Genomic DNA, 22,329 nt, shown 5'->3' with positions numbered 1-22,329 from the left:
TGACTCGCCAGGGGAAAAAAATCACATTCAAGGAAGTGGAGAAAAGAAAAACAGAAAGATTACAATTTCAGGGTATGTTGCTACATTCTGACCTTAAGAGAACTTTCATGTCATCAAGGTGTTCTATAGCTGTTGTTAAAAAACAAAATTCAACTGCATAAATTTCAAAGACCTTATTGGCTTTATTCAACAGTTCATGAACTGGGCAGCATCCCATTCAGCAGAAAGGAGCTCTGAAGAACTGTACAGAATGAAAGACTTATAGACAGAAGAGGGCAGGACAAGGAAGTTAATAGCAAAGAATCACCTTCCTTTAAGGGACAGTAGGGTTTTCTCAGTCACATTACCTCACTAGTGCTGAGAAGGCAATTCCTCATTGACTGGTTTAATATTCCACTGTTGAGAGAGGGTGAAACTGTAATAAAGTTAGCTATTAAGTTGCACTTTGGTGATGTGAATTTAGCATACATGACTCTATTTTGAGCCTGTTGTCTCTTTTTAACGGTGGAAAAACTGTCCTTCTGCCTCTTGCTCCCTATTTCCACAACATGAATCTATACCTTCACAACTGTTATTCCCGTATTCCAGACAGCCCATCATAAAATAAGCTAGCCTAAGCCATCTGGACCTTAGGGGAGCATTCTCCTTACCAGGTGACTATCTTTCCTCCCTTTGATTCCCTTCTTTTCTCCTAGGAGAGTTAGGACTAGAGACTCTTACCTTCCTCTTAGATGCAGTTTCCTAATTGACTGGAAAAATTGAGGAGAGAATTTCCCTGTGACTTCTGTAGAGTACCTGAATCCAACCTAGACTGCTAGATAGCCTTATTTTATACCCAAGTAGTGCCCAGAGGATCCTTCATTATGAGAAAGGGGATGACTTCCTGTTGTGAGATATTTTTCTCTCACCTGGAAATCTTGCTCATGCAGGTCCTGGCTCCTCATTCTGCCATCCTACTGTTCTTTATCCTCAGCTAGATTGTGGTAAAGAGGCAACAAAGGCCGGGGTGATAGGCTCCCTGTAACTTATCTCTAACTTTAGCGTCATATTGAGCTGCATTCCCCATGCCTCAATTCCCTTGCCCATTCCCAAGGCGCTTTGAATTCCATCCAATTTAATACATAAATTTGTATTGGGCACAGATTAGTAGGCTACTGAGGAGAGTTCACAAAGATAAATAGGTAAAAAAAACCCACAGTAGTGTGGAGGAGGTGAAATAGTTCCAGGAGGGGAGGCAGTATATTATATTAATTTCAAGCATGGGATTTGGAGTCAGATAGGCCAGCATTCCAAACCTGCCTCTGCCACTTATTAGATACAGGACTTTGGCATTAGGAATAATATCATCCATTTTTAAGGATTATTTTGAGATATGTACATAATCTGCATATGATATAGTACATGCTCTACAGTAAATGGGCAACAATGTATGGTAATCATATCAAGCATTTGATTCTTTCTAAAAGATAGTTAAGAAAAGAAGAAACACTTGGGTGGGAGTTAGAGGTGGAACATAAAGTCCAGAGAACCTTTTTTACAGACTGAGAAGGAGCCTGAAGTCAGGGAGAGTTTGAGGATTTGGTGGGTAACAGGAAAACTGATGAGGCCATTGATTGGAAGAGATTAGAGTTGGAGAATAAATTAGGGGAGGGCTTTAGCATTTTGTGGCAGGGGAGAACTGGAAAGTAGAACATTTACATGGCAGTGCAAATGGTCAAATTCAGAATATAATCTCTAAAACAAAAAATCAAATCAACTTAAAGAATAAACATTCAGAAAAAGAAATGGATTGGAGAATTGAGGGAAATAATTGAGGTAAGGACAATTTCTTGAAATCACATTTTTTCCCCCAACTCCCTAATAGTTTTAAACAGGCGGTCTGAGCCTGGGCAGTAGGCTCTCACCAGGCCCACGGAAGCGCCCCGCCCCACAGCGGCGAGCCCCTTGGAAGGAGGCAGGGCCAGACGCTCCGGCGGAACCCTGGCGCTGCAGCTGGGCGCGCAGTACGGGCCGGTTTCCCGTGAGAACACCGGATCCCTGCTCTCGGCGCCCCAGCACCGGAAAGCGACTGGGAGGCGCCGCACTTCGTGCATCTCCTGCGCTGACCGTTGCTGGGGGTACTTGTCAGGACTCCGCAGACATGTCGGGGTTCAGCCCGGAGCTCATCGACTACCTGGAAGGAAAGATCTCCTTTGAGGAGTTCGAAAGGCGGAGAGAAGAGAGAAAAACGCGCGAGAAGAAAGTGAGGAGATGCTAGGCCCGGAAGCACCTCGCTGTCTTGCCCGTAATACAGTTAGATATGGGGGGACCCGGAGGACCCCATTCTCCGTGATGGGACAGCCGGGAACTTCCAGTAGCTTCTAACCCCCTTCTTACCGCGAAACCTCGGTTCTCACCTCATGCCTGTGCTCAGCTCCTTTTAAAAACGTTTCCCCCACTAAAAAACTGTCTCAGTAGTAACCTCCCTTTTTCTTTGTCCGAAATAGTAAATTTTTACTTGAGGGTAGCCTAACGCTGGCACGTTAAATAGGGGAGTGGGGAGTGGAGTTTGGAGAGTTTGTGGTTCGAGCCCTAGTTTGCAACCAAGTCTTTTTGTGACTTTGGGTGGACACTTCCCCTCTCTTCACTTAAGACCTCAGTGTCCTCAATTTCTAAACTGAAGGATTTCAGCCCCCGTTTTTGAGGAGTCTCCCAGTGGTGTGATGGAATTTTGGGCAGAAAACTTAATTTTCCTGAGAACAAATCTTCACTCACGTGTTTTTTTCATACTTACTTTGAACTATCTGAGCTTTGCATGTGTTCTCACAAATTTAAAATGCGAGGGAAGATAGAAGTAATTGCACCCTTGAAAATTAGCTGGTGGATTCTTTCCTAATTCATGAGACTAATGGTGCCCCCACTCTTGCCTTTTAAAAAGCTAGGAGACAACATTTAGGTAAATGAAATCATTAAGAGTTTTATTATTTTTTACCAATAACTGATTCAGATAATCGTGAGGAATGAGACCTAAATACTCTGCAATGATTTGACAATATTCAAATTTAGATTCCACATACTCTGTGTTCAGAGCTCAAGTTTTATAGAAATAGAAAAAGGCAAACGCTCTATTCTTAACTGGGGAGAGCTAAATCTGCATTAGTTTTTGAAATCATTAATTAATTTTCAATCACAGAGTCTTCAGGAAAAAGGAAAGTTATCAGCTGATGAAAGTCCATATGACTCTGAATTTCCATCCTCATCGCGAAAAGATTCTACGAAATCCCAGGACAAAGATGTCAGTGAAGGTATGTTAAGATCATTTGCTGCCGTGTGTGAAATACCTAATAATTTAGTAAAAATATTTTTCATTGCAACGATACTCTGTTGTTGATAACCTGGTTTAGTAGGAGCATAATGCATTGGTGCTGTAGTAGGTGCTCAGTAAATATTTGTTGAATTATTGAATATGGTAATGATTAGTTTTATGGCTTATATTTGTGGAAATGTATTTCAAATTGACATGAGTATTTGGGAGCTTTTTTAGAGTCATTATTTTTTTTAATCGGCCCCATCGGTTACTAATTACTTCCAGATTATACTCCCAAAACATGTAATGGATTATAGTTCTCTGCAGAGTGGCTTCCAAACCACTGCTTTAGTTATAGAAGGTAAGATAGAAATCTCAGAATACAAGGCCCGTTGGCTGCCCAGATGGGACCTCCCACACAGCATGGTATGCTACTGCATTCTAGGATTCAGTCCTCATTCTGTATGTCCAGAAAATTAAATTTGGTTAGTGCACCAGACTAATTAAACTCATCAGAGCCTAAATGATGAAATATCATGCATATTTATTAATTTCTAGTGATAAATAAAACTCTAATGATCAGAGTATGATAATACTTTATGGTGTCCATTTACCCATGTCAAGTTACCTGTGATGCTGAACTATCAGTTAGAGTGTAGCTTTGTTTATAGGGTCTGATTGAAAAACTAAAGTTCCTAGTTCTAAGGGGTAGAAGTAAAAACTGGTTCTTTTCCCCCTAAACACGTAAACTTCTATACGGAGAAACACACACGAATTGGGAACAGAAAACAAGTTTTATTTCTGCCCTCCTTGGACCAAGTGAGTAAGAAAGGGCAAAAGAAGAGAGAAAAAATGGGTGTTGAAATTTTCTAGATATTGCCAGGCAGGTGATGTGGAAAAGGAGGGTGAAGTTGTTAACAACCTATGGGTCCTTCCTTATCTATTCAGGAGTAGCTATTACATCATCAGGTCTTTGAGGTGCAACTGTGGTAGCAGATACCCTTGGATACCTGCCAGTCGTTTTGCCTAAATTTGTCCCTGAGAGGTGGCCACCAGGCCCTTCCTATAAAAAGGGGTTGATGGAATCCAATTCTAGCTCATCATAAGTTGTCAGGCACACAAGGGCTGGATGACCTCAGCTCAAGTAATCCTGTCAGTCCTTTAAAGACATAAAGCTCCCAATTTCCTAGAAAGAAATTGTCCCAGAATTCTACCAAGACCCTTGGTTAGCATGAGCATATTTCAGAGCAGAAAAAGGGGTCAGTTTTGAATAGGCTTTGGCCAAGTCTGCTAATTGGAATATATGGCTATTGTACTTGTTGTCTTTTTCCTCTTATACATTGCTGACTATCACTGTGAAATTCTTGCACTTTTCCTACATACCGTGCAAATAGGGCCCTCTTTTCATTTTCCTTTCATTATTGATGATATGAAAACTACAGTTTTTTTTATTTAGACCTTGTATCCAGGAACCTAGCAAAATTCATGTATTCTGGCAGTTTGTAGATTATTTTGGATCATCTACATACTTAATCATGTCATCTGTGGATAATGAATTTTATTTCTTCCTTTCCACCTTTATACCTTTTATTTCTCTTATTACATCAGCTAAGGCCTCTAGTAAAGTGTTGAAAGTAGTGGTGATAGTAGGCCCCCTTGTCTCATTCCCATTAACTTTGAATAATTTACCATTAACTGTGGAAAACTTTTTGAAGATACTCTTTATTAAATCAAAGATATTCCCCTCCATTTCTAGTTGACATAGTTTTTATTAGGAATGGGTGTTACATTTCATCAAATGCTTCTGTGTCTAACAAGACGACCATGTGACTTTTCTCTTTTTTTCTGTTACTGTAATTTTATTCATTGGTAGGATTTTATTTTATACGTTTCACATTTATTTGATTATGGATGCTCAGAATTCTTGAAGATGATTGTTATGACTTCATAATAATAATAATAATTTGTTGCTTAGAGCATGTGGAGGTTTTTTTTAAAAATGTTTTCTTCCTTAAACATATTGACTATCTCATTTATCCAGTATCTTTGGGGTGCTTGAGGCATTTCACATAAGTGAATAAGCTTAAGGATTTTTGAACACAAATATGTCTGTGTGTGTGTATATGTATGTATTTTAATTTTTAATAATTAATATATGTTTTATATTTTGTTGGAACTTTTCTAAAATGTTACATGTTTCTGCTTTAACAGAAAATTAGCTTCTAAATTTAACCTCTTCTTGATTATCTAACATCATGATTATGAAGTCAAAAAAATCATTCTACATAGTGATATCCTCAGATACAAATGAAATAGGTCATGTTATTTTGTCCTGAAATAATAGTATTTTAATATTAGTAATAACAATTAGTAGTTTCTTACTATATGCTGAGCATTATTCTAAGTGCGTGTATGTAAAAACAGCTCATCCTCAGAGTAGCCCTATAAGGCAGACATTATTATTAACCTCTTTTTTCAAATGAAGAAACTGACGTACAGAGAGCTTTACCCAATTTTCCCAAGATGACTTAGCTAATGATAGGTGGATATGAAATTTGAAACCAGACAGGTTGGCTCTAGAGGCCTCACTTTAACCACTGTGCTTATACCACCTGGTTCTGTACCACACACTTAATTCTTAGGTCTATGTGTGTCTTGCCAATGGGTTTCAGACCCGGACAAGTTCACTATGGATTCAGTGTGACCCGAGAAATAACAGTAGAATGTTCTTGGGGTGAAAGGGTTATACCTAACTTTATTTCTACGGTGGCAGGTCAATCACTAGAATCCTGTCCATTCAGAGAGAGTCTGCATGCAGCAAGCTCAGTCTCTGTCCCTGGGCCTTCCTGCCCTACAGTCGTCTCTGTCTCTGTCCTTGGAGCTGCCTGCACTGCAGTCTCGCTCTGCTCTCTTGCACGCTTGCAGCAGTGCCACCGTGTGGAGCCAATAACAATGTATTGCCCACACATGTGTAGTGAGCTAGACAACCAGGGCCAGGTGAGAATCCTGGCCACAGGAACCTTCACTTTATTCACAATGTCTTACATTTCTTTAATTTTTTTCATCCCTGCTTTTAATTTACTACGTGTGCTTCTGACTTCTCACTTAATGTTGCCTATATATCTGGATGACGTGCAGAGGATGAGTCATGAAATACATGGCTTTGTAATAGTCTTCTTTGGGTTGTCTTTGGGAGTGTTCATTTGTCTGTGTTTTACTTTCAAGTTTGTTATTGCTAGGGTAGAAATTCATGTTCCAAATATGCTGTTTTTTTTTCTTTTGATTACTGGGTTTTCTAAAGCTTTTATTTGCGACCTTAATGTGTCTTTCTTCAGGAGAAACATCGGATGGAGTCAGTAAGTCAGTTCACAAAGTGTTTGCTTCCATGCTTGGAGAGAATGAAGATGATGAGGAGGACGAGGAAGAAGAGGAGGAGGAAGAAGAAGCCCCTGAGCAGCCCAGTGCAGGTGATGTGTTTGTATTGGAGATGGTTCTTAACCGTGAAACCAAGAAAATGATGAAAGTAAGTTGTTACTTATTTTGGTATTTATAAACAGAATGTAAAAATGTGGTGGAGTAATTGAGAAAGAAATCTTTAAATTATACATATATTTGGAAAGAATTCAAACTGTAAGAAAGGAAATACTGAGACAACTACTGTTACTGATTTCTTATGTTTCATTTTACAGATTTTTAAAGAATGTGAGAATGTAGTTATTGGATATATCAAAATGTACTATAGTTTTGCTATTAAAAGGCCCATATTATAACAATATTTTTTAACCATACTCATGAATAGATGAATTTGAAAGGAGCGTGATCTTCAGTAGATCATAAATCTTCTGGCATATAAATCCATTTTGCAGCATCCAGGTCTACATTTATTTTTCTAATTAATAGTTTAGTAATCCCTGACCACTTTAGTTTTTACATTTTTTTACATTTTGCTATGCTTTGAACTTTCTACTGCAGGAAGATTTTTTTGTTTGCTTTTTGTTTTAATTTTCTAAGGTGTTTCTTTTTGAAGAGTATTATAGAATGATTTTCATTCTTTCCTGAGATTGAGTTTTAGACTTTTTCCTCAAATACAGACTTTAACGTTAATAAGTCAGTTAGAACTGCAGCCATTTAGTCCTTAGTTCTCAATTTGGAACTCTGAAAAGTTTTAAAGGAAAATTTCACTTCCATTCTGTATTAGGTATTTATTAACTTGATTGGAATTGAAATCTAAGACATGACTATATTTTAATCTAAATGTCATTTTTCTTCTGTACAGGAGAAGAGGCCTCGGAGTAAACTTCCCAGAGCTCTGAGAGGTCTCATGGGTGAAGCCAACATTCGCTTTGCTCGAGGAGAACGTGAAGAGGCAATATTGATGTGCATGGAAATCATAAGACAGGGTGTGTTCAGTGGGGATTACTGACAATAGCAATTTCATACTCTATTGACATAGGTCTAATGACATAGTCATACTGTATTATTTGGAAAATATAGTCAGAAGTTTGGAGGGGATTGTGCCAACAGTGATTTGCCAGTTTGCATTGAATAGGGGTCATCACCAGAAAATGATATTCACATTCAGTGAAATATCATTAATGTTTATTGAACTTTTACAGGAATCTTTTTTCTTTTTATTTGTTTGTTTTTTTATGTTTCATTTTAGGGATTTTAGGTTTTTTGTAATGTCATCCTTTTTTCGATATGGCAAATACATTATGTTAAAACCACTTTAAAAGGGCTCTTTTATCCTTCCATTTTTCAGATCAGGCAGTGCTAGATTATTTTAATCTACTTTTTGGTAAAAAAGACACAATCTTTACTTGTCCTTTTCCATTAAACTACACATCCTGGGCATAGTGAAGGGTATCTTCATTAGTGACTTTTTGAGTAATCACTTGTATTTACTATTTTGCTTTCCTGATGTGTCTTGAGTCGTTCTCATACGTGAACTTTTATCTTTTCAGTACTTTGGCCTTTCCTTACATCTGGACAAGGGTCCTTTTAGAAGTCTGTACATTCCGGGATTACTCACTAGGATAATTTCAGCTAACTGCTTTTTCTTTTTTACCCCATCAAAAATAAGATTAACCAAACTTCTTCCTTCGGGATATTTTGTTTGGTTCCTCCTTTCCAGTATTATCTGTTCCTTTATTTCAGTTTATAACTGTTTATTTTTGACAATTATCTTTGATTTTAAACGTTTCTGATCTTAGACTTTCATTTCAGAAGCTTTATTTCAGCAATGCAGATTAACCATCCACTTTGATATTCTGGGTTTAGGTGCTACTTAGATATCCTTTATCCATTCATCCATGACTACTCCTTGGTGTGGTTGCTCGATCAATGGAATTCAACTCCCTGATGTGGCTGATGCTCACTGGGATGAACTCGCTGACTTACTGAGCCGCATTTAGCCTTAACAAAGAGGAATTTTCATGCGTGTTATGGTGGAGAGTATGGTTTTTCATGAAATTATACTTTGCTTAGAGAAAAATAATACTTAAAAAATTTTGAAGTGTATGAAAGTAAAGTAAATACATTCTCATGTTTATTCTCAATTCCACTAAATAGTTTGTATGATTCTGCTAGAGCGATTTAAGAGTTTAAGTATTAAAAAACGGATCACTATTGAGCCATAGGAGTGACATTTACTCAAGTCTCTTTCCTCAGCTAATAGAGTTTGTTTTTTGAATTTGTTATAGCTCCTCTGGCTTATGAGCCGTTTTCTACTCTTGCCATGATATATGAGGACCAAGGCGACATGGAGAAATCCTTGCAGTTTGAGTTAATTGCTGCACATTTAAATCCCAGTAATACTGAAGAATGGGTTAGATTGGCAGAAATGTCTCTGGAACAAGATAATATTAAGCAGGCTATTTTTTGCTACACAAAAGGTAATTAGAATGTTTTTCTCATTCTGTTTGATAAAATGTTACATAATAAGTTTTTTGATAACTTCACTTGCTACTCTGGGGTGATGTTAGATGAAATATATTTATTCTTTATATTCTGTTCTACTGGAGATAAGTATTTGGGGTTCCTCTGCTTTCATGTTTATTAGCAACTTTATATTGTGAGTTACTATAGGACAAAAGTTGGTAGAGCATTAACTTCTGTTTCCCACTGAGGTCAGTGTTAGTTCTAGGGCTATTTCTTGAGGGTTAATATTACACTAAGAGTGACCAATGAAGATTAATATGGAGATTCAGATTCTTTCTGGTCTTGGATCAAACCTAGCTGGGAGTTCCTGTGAAGGTAGGTGTCCTCCAGAATAACCGTTGGAGAATTGGTTTAGAGTGTTTATTAAATTTTCAGAAAAAAGGATGGGTCACACCCAGGTACCATGAACCCCTTGTTGTGAAAAATCATAATTTATATTCCATTTTTTCTCTTTAGCTCTTAAATATGAACCTACTAATGTCCGTTATTTGTGGGAGCGGTCAAGCCTCTATGAACAGATGGGAGATCATAAAATGGCAATGGATGGTTATAGGCGTATTTTAAACCTATTGTCTCCATCTGATGGAGAACGCTTCATGCAGTTGGCTAGAGATACGGCAAAGTAAGTTTGGAGTGAAACCCTTGTTAATCATGTTAGAATTGAAGGCATATATTCGAACTAGAATATACATTTTAAGAAGTCAAAAATACGTTTTACTTCCTGTATTTTGGGTTTTTGTTTTCTTTTTTCCCCAGTTCTTTTCTGTTTGTTTGTTTGTTTGTTTTTTCTTCTTCAGTACTTTCCCATTTCCAAGTTAACTGTGTTAGTGCTTGGAATAATTTGTATACATGATTACCTTCCAAGTGCTCAGAAGATTAAAAATGGGGCATATTCTGAAAGGATGACTAGGTTCTCAGGTTTTCATAACTTAGTTGATGTTTGTGCATTTATGTACTCAGTTATGTGTATTTGCAGTAACATTTTGAATTATTTATTAGTGATGTGCTAAGGAAATGCTTGTAATCTGAATCTTATGTAATCATTTTATTTTGAGCCAGTACTAGAATAACATTTTAAGATAAAAAATTTTCTTTATGGTTGACACATGCATCTAAAATACTGCATCTATTGCATTTATTCCTCTGATATGCTGTACATCAATTATAGCAGAAAATATTTTGGCTAAGTGATGCCTTGTGGTATGCTGTCTATTATAGGGATATTTGTTACATAGAGTATTTCAGCCTAGGAGCAACCATCCCTATCTGGGTGTCTTAGGGGTGAACCCTTTTAATCCTATGGCCATTGCTGTGAAGATGCTTAGCTGTGAAATCACCCCCTATCCTCCCCAGGATGGGTTATATAGGAGTACTAGAAGCATTTTTAGGAAGTTTGTTAAGGTAAAGCAACCCTAAATTGATTCCTGATGTATATATATAATAAGCATTGAGGATCTTCCCAGGTTATCTGCTGTCATATTTGTAGCTGTCCTAGTAGTTAGTCCAGTAAGGTACTTAATAAACTATTAGATTGTCTATGTAGTAATTTTGTTTTCCACTTTATTTATAATACTTTTGTTAAGAAAGGGTGGTGATGAACAGTTCTGCCACTGCCATAGAAATCTTTTCTATGTGGAATTCTGTTACTGTAATTTCTGATTGATTAGGCTTTTACTTGGTCCCTACTTTTCCTCCAGAAGTATTTATTGTATGTAAGTGATGTGCTAGACACTGTACAGGACACTAGGAGATCATTATTGAGTGAGTTTTAATATTCCCTTCCCTTGTGGAACTTACATTGTAGTTAGGGGACACAGGCAATAAACGAAACAGCTAAAGATATGGTATGTCACCTATTGATAAGGGATATGAAGAAAAATGAAGCTGGCAAGGAGGACAGGAAGTTGAAGGACAGGACTGTGTTATTTTAAGTAGGGTGATTAGAGAAGAACTTAATTCCTTATGTAGTGGTCATACAGACCTGAAAGTAAACTGAAAGAGGTATGGGAACAGATATTTAGGGAAGGGTATCAGAGGCAAAGGAAATGGCGTGCAGAGGTATGCCTAGGGAACAACATGGAAGCTGAGGGCTTAAGGGGAGTATAGCAGGAGGTAAGGTCAGAGGTGTCAGGAAAAGATCACTTGGCAATTGTGGGCATTGTGAGGACTTGGCTTTTACTCTGAGTATGTTTGGAAGCAATTGGAAGGTTTTGAGTATGAGACTGACATGGTTTGACTTTAATTTTAAATGCATCAGTTCTGGCTGCTCTTTTGAGAATAGATCAAGAAGTGGTAAGGGCAGAAGCAGGGAGACCAGTTAGGAAATTATTGCAATAATTCATTGACAAGATAATGGTAGCTTGGACCAGGACAAAGGCAGCAGGAGGTGGTAAGAAGTAATCAGATTCTAGATAAATTCTGAAGGCTAGACTCTGAGGATTTTGTGATAGGAGGTGATGTGTGTGTGTGTGTGTGTAAGAGAGAGAGAAGGGGAGAGTTCTGAGGACTAAACACTGAGGCATTCCTGTGTTTAGAAGTCAGTAAGATAAGGAGGAAACAGGGAGACTGAAAGGAAATGGACAGTAAAGTAGGGGGAAACTAAGAACATGGTAGTCTAGAAATTTACTTAAGCAAGCACTTGAGGGAGGAGGAATGATCATGTGTGTGGAGTACTCCAGAGAGGTCATGTAAAATGAGGACTGACTGTTGACATTGGAGATGGGGGGAGGGTTTTGGGAGATAGGTGCTCTTTGGAGAAACTTGTTAGGGGTGCATAAGAATGGGAGGTGATTGGAATGGGCTACTGGGGTGAGAGATCTTTTTTAAGTTGGGGAAAATTGTAACATACTTGTATTGAGATGGGATAATCCACAATTGAGAGACTCATTGAAGATATATGAAAGAAGGGACAATTGGTTGAGTGATATCCTTGAGTCAGGTTGTAGGGAATGGGATCTAATTGATCTTATAAGTGGAGAAAGAGGATAGAGCCATGGGTGTGCATAAATTGGAAGATGTGCTGGGAGTATGTGGGATGTGTCAATTTGATTCTCTTTGTAAAATAAGAAGTACGGTCATCATAGAGAGTAAGGATGGGAGAGTATTAGAGGTTTGACGGGAGAGGGGAAGATGTGAAATAGTCGTCCAGGTCCTTGGTTCCCTGCTACCCCACAGACGGGCAGCATTTGATCACCTGAGAATGGGTCACAAATGTAGAAAATCTTGGCCCTGCCCCAGCTCTACTGGATCAGAATATGCTTTTTTTTTTTTTTTTTTTTTACAAGATCTTAGTTACTCTGTATGCACATTCAAGTTTGAAGAGTACTGGACTAAACACCTAGTAAGATTTCTGGTCAGCATGATGGGTGCACTTGAGGCTAGTGAGTCCAGTCAGCATGGTCAGCTTGACAGGTGGTGGTAGAGAGTAGGCATATTTGTATTAACTTGGTTGGGGGTTTATCAGATTAATAAAGGGAGAGAAGGGCAAGAGAACTGAGACGTGCAAGGGAGGAATTACAGTGTTGGACCCTGGAGGAGAAGGCACGTGAGGACAGGAAGGGCACAGAGACAGTGAGTGAAAAGGTGGCAGGATCAGTGCTCTGTCGAGCCCAGTGAGATAGCAGAGTTGTCCGTGTTGGGTTACAGAGGCCTCAGGTGGGATGATAGGAGGCAGCTTCTGGAGAGTGAGACGCTTGACACTGAGACGTTACACTGACATAGCACGGCTTTCTCTAGATTAACCGTGATGATGATTTTAAAGAAGAGTTTTTTCTCTTCTCAAAGTTTAAGAAAATGAAAATCATAGTTAATAAAGGGCCTAGCAAGGAATGAGTTTTATAGTGTAATTCTGTAATCTGAAGTAAGTACTCATCCGTTTTGCCATTTATTTTTTTTAGGAGTTACTATGAAGCCAATGATGTTACTTCAGCTATTAACATAATTGAAGAAGCTTTCTCAAAACACCAGGCCCTTGTCTCCATGGAGGATGTTAACATAGCAGCTGAACTATACATTTCTAACAAACAATATGACAGAGCTTTGGAGGTAGGAACACGTAATGAGTTTCTTCACTAGATTTTGATGTGTTTCTGTATTCTAGAAATTCCTACAAATTGACTATTCTTTATTTTAGTTATATATGTTAAATAACTTGTACACTAAATTATATATTGAAGTCTGTATGGAAACAGATTTCTAGATTCTATAGTAATTCCATATGCAGTATAAAGTGTAGTTATCATATGGTAAAGGCTTTTGCCATTATCGCAGTGCCAGATGTATCTGTATTTCAGGGTAGCAGGACTTGGCAGCCGGACTAATTGCTATGATTCAGTTCCTAAGCTGTTGGGAAAAGTAGGTTGGTTTGGTGCACAGGAATTATATCCTTAAGCATTAATGTGATATAAGATATATAAAAATGTTAACTGTATCACAGCGGTTCCTTATTGTAGAGAGATGTACTGTTGCTTTTTATTGTCCACTTATCTGTTTTATATGTTATAATGATTATTTGGATTAACTGTACAAATTTTTGCACTGTGAAAAGGTTTTTTAAACATACCTATTGTGTCATTTCCTTTTTCCCCTTCTTTTAGGTAATTACGATTTTTCTGGAATTGTGCTGGAAAAGAAAACTACAGAAGAAGGCGCTCCAGAAGAGAGTAAAGGTTGTAGTATGATTATGTCTGCATTTTCTGCCATATTCTGCATATTGAAGTGTATGTAATCCTCTCTTGTTCATAATGTGGCATTTGGAAATCTATAATGTTCTTATAACATTTTCCCAAGAAGCGTTTTTTCCTCACAAAGATTTCATTACATTTTCCATGATTATTACATTTTCTCATAGGAAAGTAATTTTTAAAAATTTGTTTTCAGTCCTCAATTTCTCAGTACATCCATTTGAATGCAGTATTTCTCACTGACCCAGGCTCTCTTAGTGATATGTGCAAAAGGAATGGATTAGTGAAGAGCTTATCAGAAACCTTTAAATGTAAAGCAATTTACTTTTCAAAATGGTCTTAAAATGCTGTCATTGAAAAAAATTCTACTTTGAAGTTAAACATTCACATAAAAAGTAGAAATCAATATTATCCTACATTGTTTGAACACTTAAATGTATAATTAGGCAGCTGGTTAGAAAGTCACACCTGAAGTGTAGCTTGCAGTGTTTCAGCTCATTCCCCCATCCCAGCTTTTTGCTTGCCCATTAACCTGTTGTATGAAAATACTAACAGGCAAGACCCTAAGTGAGGTTCAACAAATTGATCTTCTTTATGAGCAGAGTAGATATCCCTGGTCATGCAAGGAGGTTCCTGTGTTGTACCCTCCACCTAGACCCAATGAGGCTTTGGTGGTGCTGGGGAAGCAGGGGAGGCCCTTGGTACTGAGCCCTGCCTGCTTCACAATAGCTGCCTCCCTACCCTGTCATAAGACCTAAAGATTCCATCATCATATAATCCTTTGGGTTAAGGCATGATTATTTGAAAACAGAACCCTTTTATTTACATGATGTGTCCTAATGGAAAGAAGTAACCATTTACATAAATCCATTTATGCTAATTTGTAGAGAATCAAGCCCATGATAAGGGACAAATCAATACTGAAGTGAAAACTTGTTGGGAAATAAAAAGACCAGTTATGTCAAAGTTTCTTGTAAGTGCCTCCGGTAGGTGTGTGTGGAATATACAGATGAGTATGACATTTTCTGTCCTCAAGGAAGTGAGGAGAATATGGGTTCAAATGAAATGTATACAATAAGGAACTGTGTGATAATTTCCATAGTAAAACTGGCATTTTGGGAAACTAGAGGAGGGTGATATAAAAGATCAGAGGCTGTTTCTAGAAGTATATTTTAAGCGGACACCCATGGGGAAGTGCCTTTCCGACTGAGGTCACAGGGTGTGGGATCACTGCTTGGTATGGACAGGACCAGATAGGGTGCTTTCTCCGAGTGATTCAGATAGTAGAGTGACTAGAGTAAGGAGCAGGGATTGTAATGCTGTCAGGAATAGGAATTGTAATGCTATCACAGCATGAATGAGGGCATCTGAAGGGCTCTGCCAGTTTTGATACTTTTATTGTACATGGCCTAGCCTAGAGCCAAGTTCCAGTTAAGTTGTTATTTTGCAGCCATAATTTCTGTTTAAGATCTTTCTTCAAAAAAATTATATTCATGTTGAAAATTGTTCTTTCCATTGTTTTGGAAAATATGAAAGAAATACAGAGCTGTGTTCAAGTTTTAATTGTACATATAGATTATTCATTTTGTTTAATACATTTTTCTATATTTCATTGATCCATCCTTCCTTCTTCCCTCTTTTTTTTACTTTTTTAATGAGTTAGCATACCTGAAATCAGGAAACATCTTCAATCAATGACATGTCATAGTTGAACTAGTGGTGTTTTTCTTTCTTAGTATATAAAATAATGGTGCATCTGAAATCTGTGGCATCTTAGAGTTGGTGAAATAACTTCAAAGAAAAAGATATGTCCAGAAGACTAGGAGATTAAAACACTTCCAAAGTGAGCAAAGATGATTGTTTTTCATATGCATTTAAAAAAATAACATTTATTGATGGATTAATTGAGGTTCACATTTTTTGATTCTTGTAAATGTGAATGACCTAATGAGAGTTCAGGAGAATAAAGTGTCAGTGACAAAATATAAGCTTTTTAAAAGAAACTGCTGTTAAATGTTAGTACAGTATTATTTCAGCTGTTAGGGCTGTAAATAATATATACTGTATTTTTTAGCATTGTCAAGTTGGCATTAAAGTGCCTGAATACTTGGTCTCAATCTCTTACACCTATCTGATTAAACTGGTAATAGTTTGTGGATTGCCACAGGTCCCAGACTATACCCTTTGAGTAGCACTGCCCTGTAGGATTTATAAAGTGCCTTCTTGACCTGAGTTCTACCTAGTGTGATAATGCGAGTGTGACCTCCAGTTTCTTTTTGTTTGAATTTGTCTGCTCTATCTTTGTCCTTTTATTTTCAGCCTTCCTGACTTAGATGATTTTAGGCATGTGTCTTATTTTCAACATAAAGTTGAGTTTTACTTTGTGATTATTTCTGAAATCAAACTTTTGATTTACACATTGTACACACTATATCTCTAATTGGTATACCATAGCTACTGGCTACAGAAGAAATATGCTATGGATATAGCCTTAAGTCACTTAGACTAGGCCTTATCCCCATGGAACTTACGTTCTAGTGTGAGTAAATTTACGTATTGGGACTCTCATTGAGCAGAATAAGTTTCTTAAGCTGGTTTTCTGGTACTAGGTATTGTTTTGGAGTAAGTGATACAAAGTCGCTTAAGTAAGCTTGTCCATATCTTATTCTTGGTAATTTTATTCAGTACTATAATTTATATGACAAGTTCTAGAAAACAGATCAAACTTACTTCATTTTAACATAATTTAAAATTTATTCTACCATTTCAGATGAATCTCTGATAACCCTCTATGCTTCAGCTTTTTCTGATATGGAAGCTTATTTGGAATTTATTAGACTTTTCAAAATATAAAATACTTTAAATGCAGATAAAAATCCCTTTGATTAACTTCCCAGTGCTTTAAAAATTGTTTTGCTGTAATTGTTTTAGAAGACAACACAGTATTGTTTTATCCCTTTCTCATCCTCTTTGTAGTGAAGACGAAAAAGATGCTTTTGAATTCAAGAAGGGAAAAAGAGAGCTCAGATATCCTTATTTGTCATTTTTGGCTTTTTAGTTCTCTGTAGTTTTGATAAGAGGTGTGGGAGTTCATGTAGGTTTCGGGTAAGTGCATAAGATATTCAGAAAGGATTAGGAAGGGTAATTGCTACCAAAGGACAGACTGAAGGAGGGATAAGAATCTAGTAGCAGAGTTGGCCAAACTTTGAATTGATTATAGAATCACTTGCTTTGAATGAAGTAAATGTGCTCTCACATAGAAGGTAGTTTGCTTCATTTGCCCCACATTCTAAGCTCTCACACGTGGGAACTGCCTTTTATCTGTCTAACCCATAGCTAATGAGAATGTTACCTGCACTATCCCTGAGGGCATACCAATAGACATCACAGTGAAGCTGATGGTCTGCCTTGTACATCTCAATATCCTCGAACCACTTAATGTAAGTAACATTCAGATCAAATCCACGTTATTTTTTGTAGATGACAAGAAATTATAAATTGACCCTGACTTCACATTTCTTAATAATCAGGAAGTCGCCATAAGCATCAAATTATTTTTGTGTGAATAAAAGTGTTTTGGAACTTTTAATTATAGTAATTTGTTTTTCTTTCAAAATGAGAAAAATAAGAATATATGATTAGGCCTTTTAAACAATTGGTAATTTGTTACAGCTATTCTCTTTTGCTGACTTTTTGCTAAGTATTTCATTGAATAAAAAATGTATTGAGCATTCACTTTGCAGACCTTAGGAGGAGGTATTGAATAAATAGAGAAATCCCTGCTCTAATTATTCTTTTGTTCTAGTGGGATTAATAGGTAATAAATAAAATAAATACATTAAATATAGGCTGTTAGTTGGTGATAAGTGCTCTGAGAAAAATCAAACGGGAAAAGAATAGAAAACATTGGGGATGGGAGGAGTTGGCAATTTTAAATAGGTTGGGTCAAGAAAGGCCTCCTTGAGAATGTGACATTTAAATAATGACATAAAGGAAGTGAGGAAGTAAGCCATGTAGATACAGGAAAGAACAGCTTCCCTGAAACATGGGCAAGCACAGAGGCCCTGGAGCCTGGGTATGTTTGACCTGCTAGAGGAGGAGCCCAACAAATCAGTGGCCTTAGTTGCTGCTATACCTGCCTTCTAACTGGCTTTCAAAAGTTGAATGAGTGGATGATAGCAGTATGAGTTCTTTTTAATAAAGATACAGAAATGAGTAGAAAAAAGTGACAGTTTAAAGCTATTTTTATTAAGCTTTGCTCCTTTTATGCTTGCCTCAGATGACCAATATTTAAGTTAAAAAGAAAAATATATATAGCTGTGCATAGTTGTAATGAATGTTTGACTTCTGGCTTTTGTTTTGCATCCTAGCCTCTCCTGACAGCACTAGTGGAACAGAATCCTGAAGATATGGGAGACCTGTATCTAGATGTTGCTGAGGCTTTTCTGGATGTTGGTGAATATAATTCTGCACTTCCTCTCCTTAGTGCATTGGTTTGCTCTGAAAGATACAACCTTGCAGTAGTTTGGCTTCGGCATGCAGGTAATACCTTTTTGTGGAAGGAAGAAGTTTTAATAACATAAGCAGGCAAGAACTTACTTTCCAAAGATGCAGTGATTGTTAGAGAATATTAATGTCTTGGTGAAAGTATTTCTGATTGCGGAGCAGTTTTTTGAAAGTCAGTGTTTTCACTTGTCATGCCACCGAGTGATGCCCCCCTCACTAGTGGTTTGGAGGAATGATTCACTTAATGGTACCAACTGAAGTAGAGGCATTAACATGTCCCTGTTAAAAATACCTTAAATACCTGTCTTTTACCTGTGTTAACTAAAGGGTTTGGTTCCTAGTAATAGATTGTCAGACTTGGAGTGCAATCTGATATTTGAAGAGTTTTACAGGTTTATATTTAATATGTCATTTTTGGGAAAAATTTGATGGATTCTCAATGTTCTTTGAGCTGAAAATATGCTCAGGATTGGGTTTTATGTACCATTTTATTGGAAATCCACATTAATCTGCAATAAATCATTTAGAATAGAAATATAGCTTAAGAAAAAGAACCGAATTTCTTAATGAAATGTATGAAAGCCAAAAATATTCTAATAGTATTTCATATAGCATTAACATAAAAGATACATTGAAATTTGAACAGTCTTTGTTTAAAATACTGCATTATGGCAGAAAGTTCTTATTGTTCTTAAAATGTTACATCATGGCAAAAAGTTCTATAACTAGAAAAGCATTGGTTGACATTTTAGGGTATTTTGAAACATATCACAGATATGAAATAGCAAAGAGCACTTAATGATTAAAATGACACTTCTGTTTAGGTGGGTGAATATGAATGCAAATGTAACACCATCATTAAAAGTTTTTTATTATTTGTGTATTTGAATTTTAAGACATGAGCAGGGAGTTGAGTTTTTATCACCTTCCTAAGTCTGTGATAATTGAAACTGCTCCTGTTGCTAATAGTAGATACTTGACACATCCTCCTTAATTATGATTATGATTCTGGTAAGTGAGTTTCCATTGTGAGCCTGTGTAGCTTTGCAGTGATTGGAAGGTTAAAACTTCAGAGTCATCTAAAAATCATAAATTTGGGATTGGTACATTAGAGAGATAATTAAAGGAATTAATGCCTGTGGCATAATAACAAAATATCTTTAAAAGTGAAAAATGAAAACTGCAGTCATGATGATCCATCCATATTTAGTAGTCTTGCTTTATTATCAAAGTTTAACTGAAAGATAATTTAGTAGAAGTCTGAAAAATTTGAGGTTTAAGAAAGCAAAAGTCCCATTTTAGGAGATAATCACGGTGAAAAAGGAAAGAGGTGAAAGGGCTTCGGTTACTGTTGTGGCCATCAGGGTGAGAAGAAGAAATGCTGACAGGAATTCTTTTTTAAGTTCTAAGGATAGGACTTAATAATTGATTGGCATAAGATTTGAGGAATAGGGCCCAGTAACTTTGCTTCTGAGCACTTGTCCTGAGAAAATCATTGAGTGAGGTGAGAGGTGGTAGTTTATATTGGTGATCACAAAACTCTGGAGCCTGGCAGGTAACAAAAATGAGTAAAATGCACGAGTGGGAAGGCTCTAGGGCAGGGAGCTGGGGAACCCCGTCTAAAGGATACTGCTGTTCCTCAGGTTAGGCTGATGTGCCGTGTGGGAATGGGGCACCCACTGCACCAACCCCAGAGTTTTCAAAAGAATCCAGAAACTCAGATTTCATAAACATGCTGATTTTTAAAAATGTAGACAACTCAGTGTTTTTTATAGCGCTATGGCCTAACAAAACACATCTGAGGGTTAAACTGGTCTGCCAATTTTTAAACCTGAAGATGTTTACTGTGGTGTTATTTATTAGAGTAAAAGTTTAGAAATAACTTAAATGTCAAGTAATATGGTTCAGTAAATAATCAATTTGATTGAATATTATAACCATTCAAAAGGCCGATGAAGACATGGGAAAATGTTGAAAGCATAATGCCAAGTGAATAAAGCAGAACCCCAAATTGTATGTGTATACTGATTAATCCTTGTAAGCAGTTTGGGTTTAGAGAAATCAATAGATTGATTAATCAGTGGAGATTAGAAGGGATAGTTGTTTTGAGGTACTAGAAATATGCATATATTTAGTTCTTGTTATAACTTTTTTATATTGCTATACTGTATTTCTTTAAAAATGGAGAAATGATTTTTTGGCCTGCTTCCAAATCTGTAGTTCATATTTATGCTTTAACACATTTTAGAATGTTTAAAGGCCTTAGGCTATATGGAGCGAGCTGCCGAAAGCTATGAGAAAGTGGTTGATGTGGCCCCCCTCCATTTGGATGCAAGAATTTCACTTTCCACACTTCAGCAGCAGCTGGGCCGCCCTGAGAAAGCCCTGGAGGCTCTGGAACCAATGTATGATCCAGACACGTTAGCACAAGATGCAAATGCTGCACAGCAGGTAGGCCATGTAACAGAAAGAAGTTTTCATTGGTGGGCTGCATTTTAGAACTTTCTTCTCAGGACATGTTGTATCCAAAAGTTTTGTTTTAGTTTATTAAATGGTTTTGAAAATGGTTTTGAATCATTTTAGTCACTTATTAGACATTGTAAATTACAGTTTCTAGAATATCGGGTCTTAATTCTTGTGAAAGATCATGAAACAAATATCCTTAAGGTTTGATTTCTAAGACAGAACTTCTCTATGCAAACAAAACAACCTGCAGCAAAGGCATCTTGTCACACTCATTGTCATGTGCTTATTTATTTAGGAACTGAAGTTACTGCTTCATCGTTCTACTCTGTTGTTTTCACAAGGCAAAATGTATGGTTATGTGGATACCTTACTTACCATGTTGGCCATGCTTTTAAAGGTGGGTAATGATCTTTCTTTATATTAACATTATTGGCTTTTTAAATGTTTAGAATTTGTTTAAATATAGATTATAGCTATTTTATAACCATTTTATTCTACTAAATAAACTTTTTAAAGTGAAAGTCAGATATAGACAAAAGACTTAAAGATTTATGGTATGTAATTGAAAGTTCTAATGAAAATGTAAACTTGACTGTAGATTAACTGAAATAAAATCTATGCTAGTACGTATTTAGAAAGGTGAGAGCCATGATTTTATCAGTCATTAGCCCTGTAGACACTACTATGTGCCAAAATTGTTCACCTTGCAGAAATGTTTTCCAGATATGATATCCTTTTTAAGTCTAGCTTTTTTCAGGTAAGTTGTTGTGTGTGTGTGCATGTGTTATAAAGTTAAAGTGAATTTGCCTTCTTCTTCTCTGCTAAGGTAAGTAGTGTGACCCGAATTTCTTTGGTAAGAAGAAAACAGTCTCTTCATTTTCTTTTAGGTATTTAAATACACAGTAATTTGGCCTTTTTATTCCTTATTAAAGAAGCTTTCAGGCATACCTGTGGAACTTATGGCATATAGATTTTCTTTAAAAAATTGTGTGACTAAAAAATATCTCAAGTTTATCATCTTTAATGCAGGTAGCAATGAATAGAGCCCAAGTCTGTTTGATATCCAGTTCCAAATCTGGAGAGAGGCATCTCTACCTTATTAAAGTGTCAAGAGACAAAATATCAGACAACAATGACCAAGAGACAGCAAATTGTGATGCCAAAGGTAATTACTTTCATTTGCTTAATTACATAGAAGTGGCTGAGTTGAAAAAGACTCCTGAGGTTACACCTGACAGTAATCTAATTGAAAATATACCCTTTTCAAATTAAATGAAGTTTTCTAATCTAAATCCCTCAAGTATAATAAACTCATTTGGTGTTTAAAAAAAAGGCTACATGTAAATCATTTAATTTTTATAAGTTGAAAAACATCTGCTTTTATCTTTCTGTGAAAAAAACTAAACATGACTTTTAATTTGGCTTTTCAGGAAGAAAATATATCTTAAA

The 22,329-nt window shown here is 36.7% G+C and overlaps 1 protein-coding gene across 1 annotated transcript in view; it reads left to right on the top strand.

Annotated features, from left to right (window-relative positions):
* Window positions 1–2,124: 2,124 nt before the first annotated feature.
* LOC140845014 (general transcription factor 3C polypeptide 3-like) overlaps window positions 2,125–22,329 on the top strand; it is a 29,507-nt gene continuing 9,302 nt past the window's right edge. Inside the window, exons 1-13 of the mRNA XM_073218471.1 lie at window positions 2,125–2,242; window positions 3,173–3,284; window positions 6,622–6,809; window positions 7,563–7,686; window positions 8,989–9,180; window positions 9,683–9,848; window positions 13,123–13,280; window positions 13,822–13,893; window positions 17,245–17,348; window positions 18,279–18,450; window positions 20,663–20,865; window positions 21,176–21,277; window positions 21,910–22,045. Of these exons, the coding sequence (XP_073074572.1) occupies window positions 2,141–2,242; window positions 3,173–3,284; window positions 6,622–6,809; window positions 7,563–7,686; window positions 8,989–9,180; window positions 9,683–9,848; window positions 13,123–13,280; window positions 13,822–13,893; window positions 17,245–17,348; window positions 18,279–18,450; window positions 20,663–20,865; window positions 21,176–21,277; window positions 21,910–22,045 (1,831 nt within the window). The 5' untranslated portion in view covers window positions 2,125–2,140. The remainder of the gene's footprint in view (window positions 2,243–3,172; window positions 3,285–6,621; window positions 6,810–7,562; window positions 7,687–8,988; window positions 9,181–9,682; window positions 9,849–13,122; window positions 13,281–13,821; window positions 13,894–17,244; window positions 17,349–18,278; window positions 18,451–20,662; window positions 20,866–21,175; window positions 21,278–21,909; window positions 22,046–22,329) is intronic.

The sequence above is a fragment of the Manis javanica genome, chromosome 12 (genome assembly GCF_040802235.1).
Source record: "Manis javanica isolate MJ-LG chromosome 12, MJ_LKY, whole genome shotgun sequence".
Lineage (NCBI taxonomy): Eukaryota > Metazoa > Chordata > Mammalia > Pholidota > Manidae > Manis > Manis javanica.
This window is presented reverse-complemented; position numbering and strand designations above follow the sequence as displayed.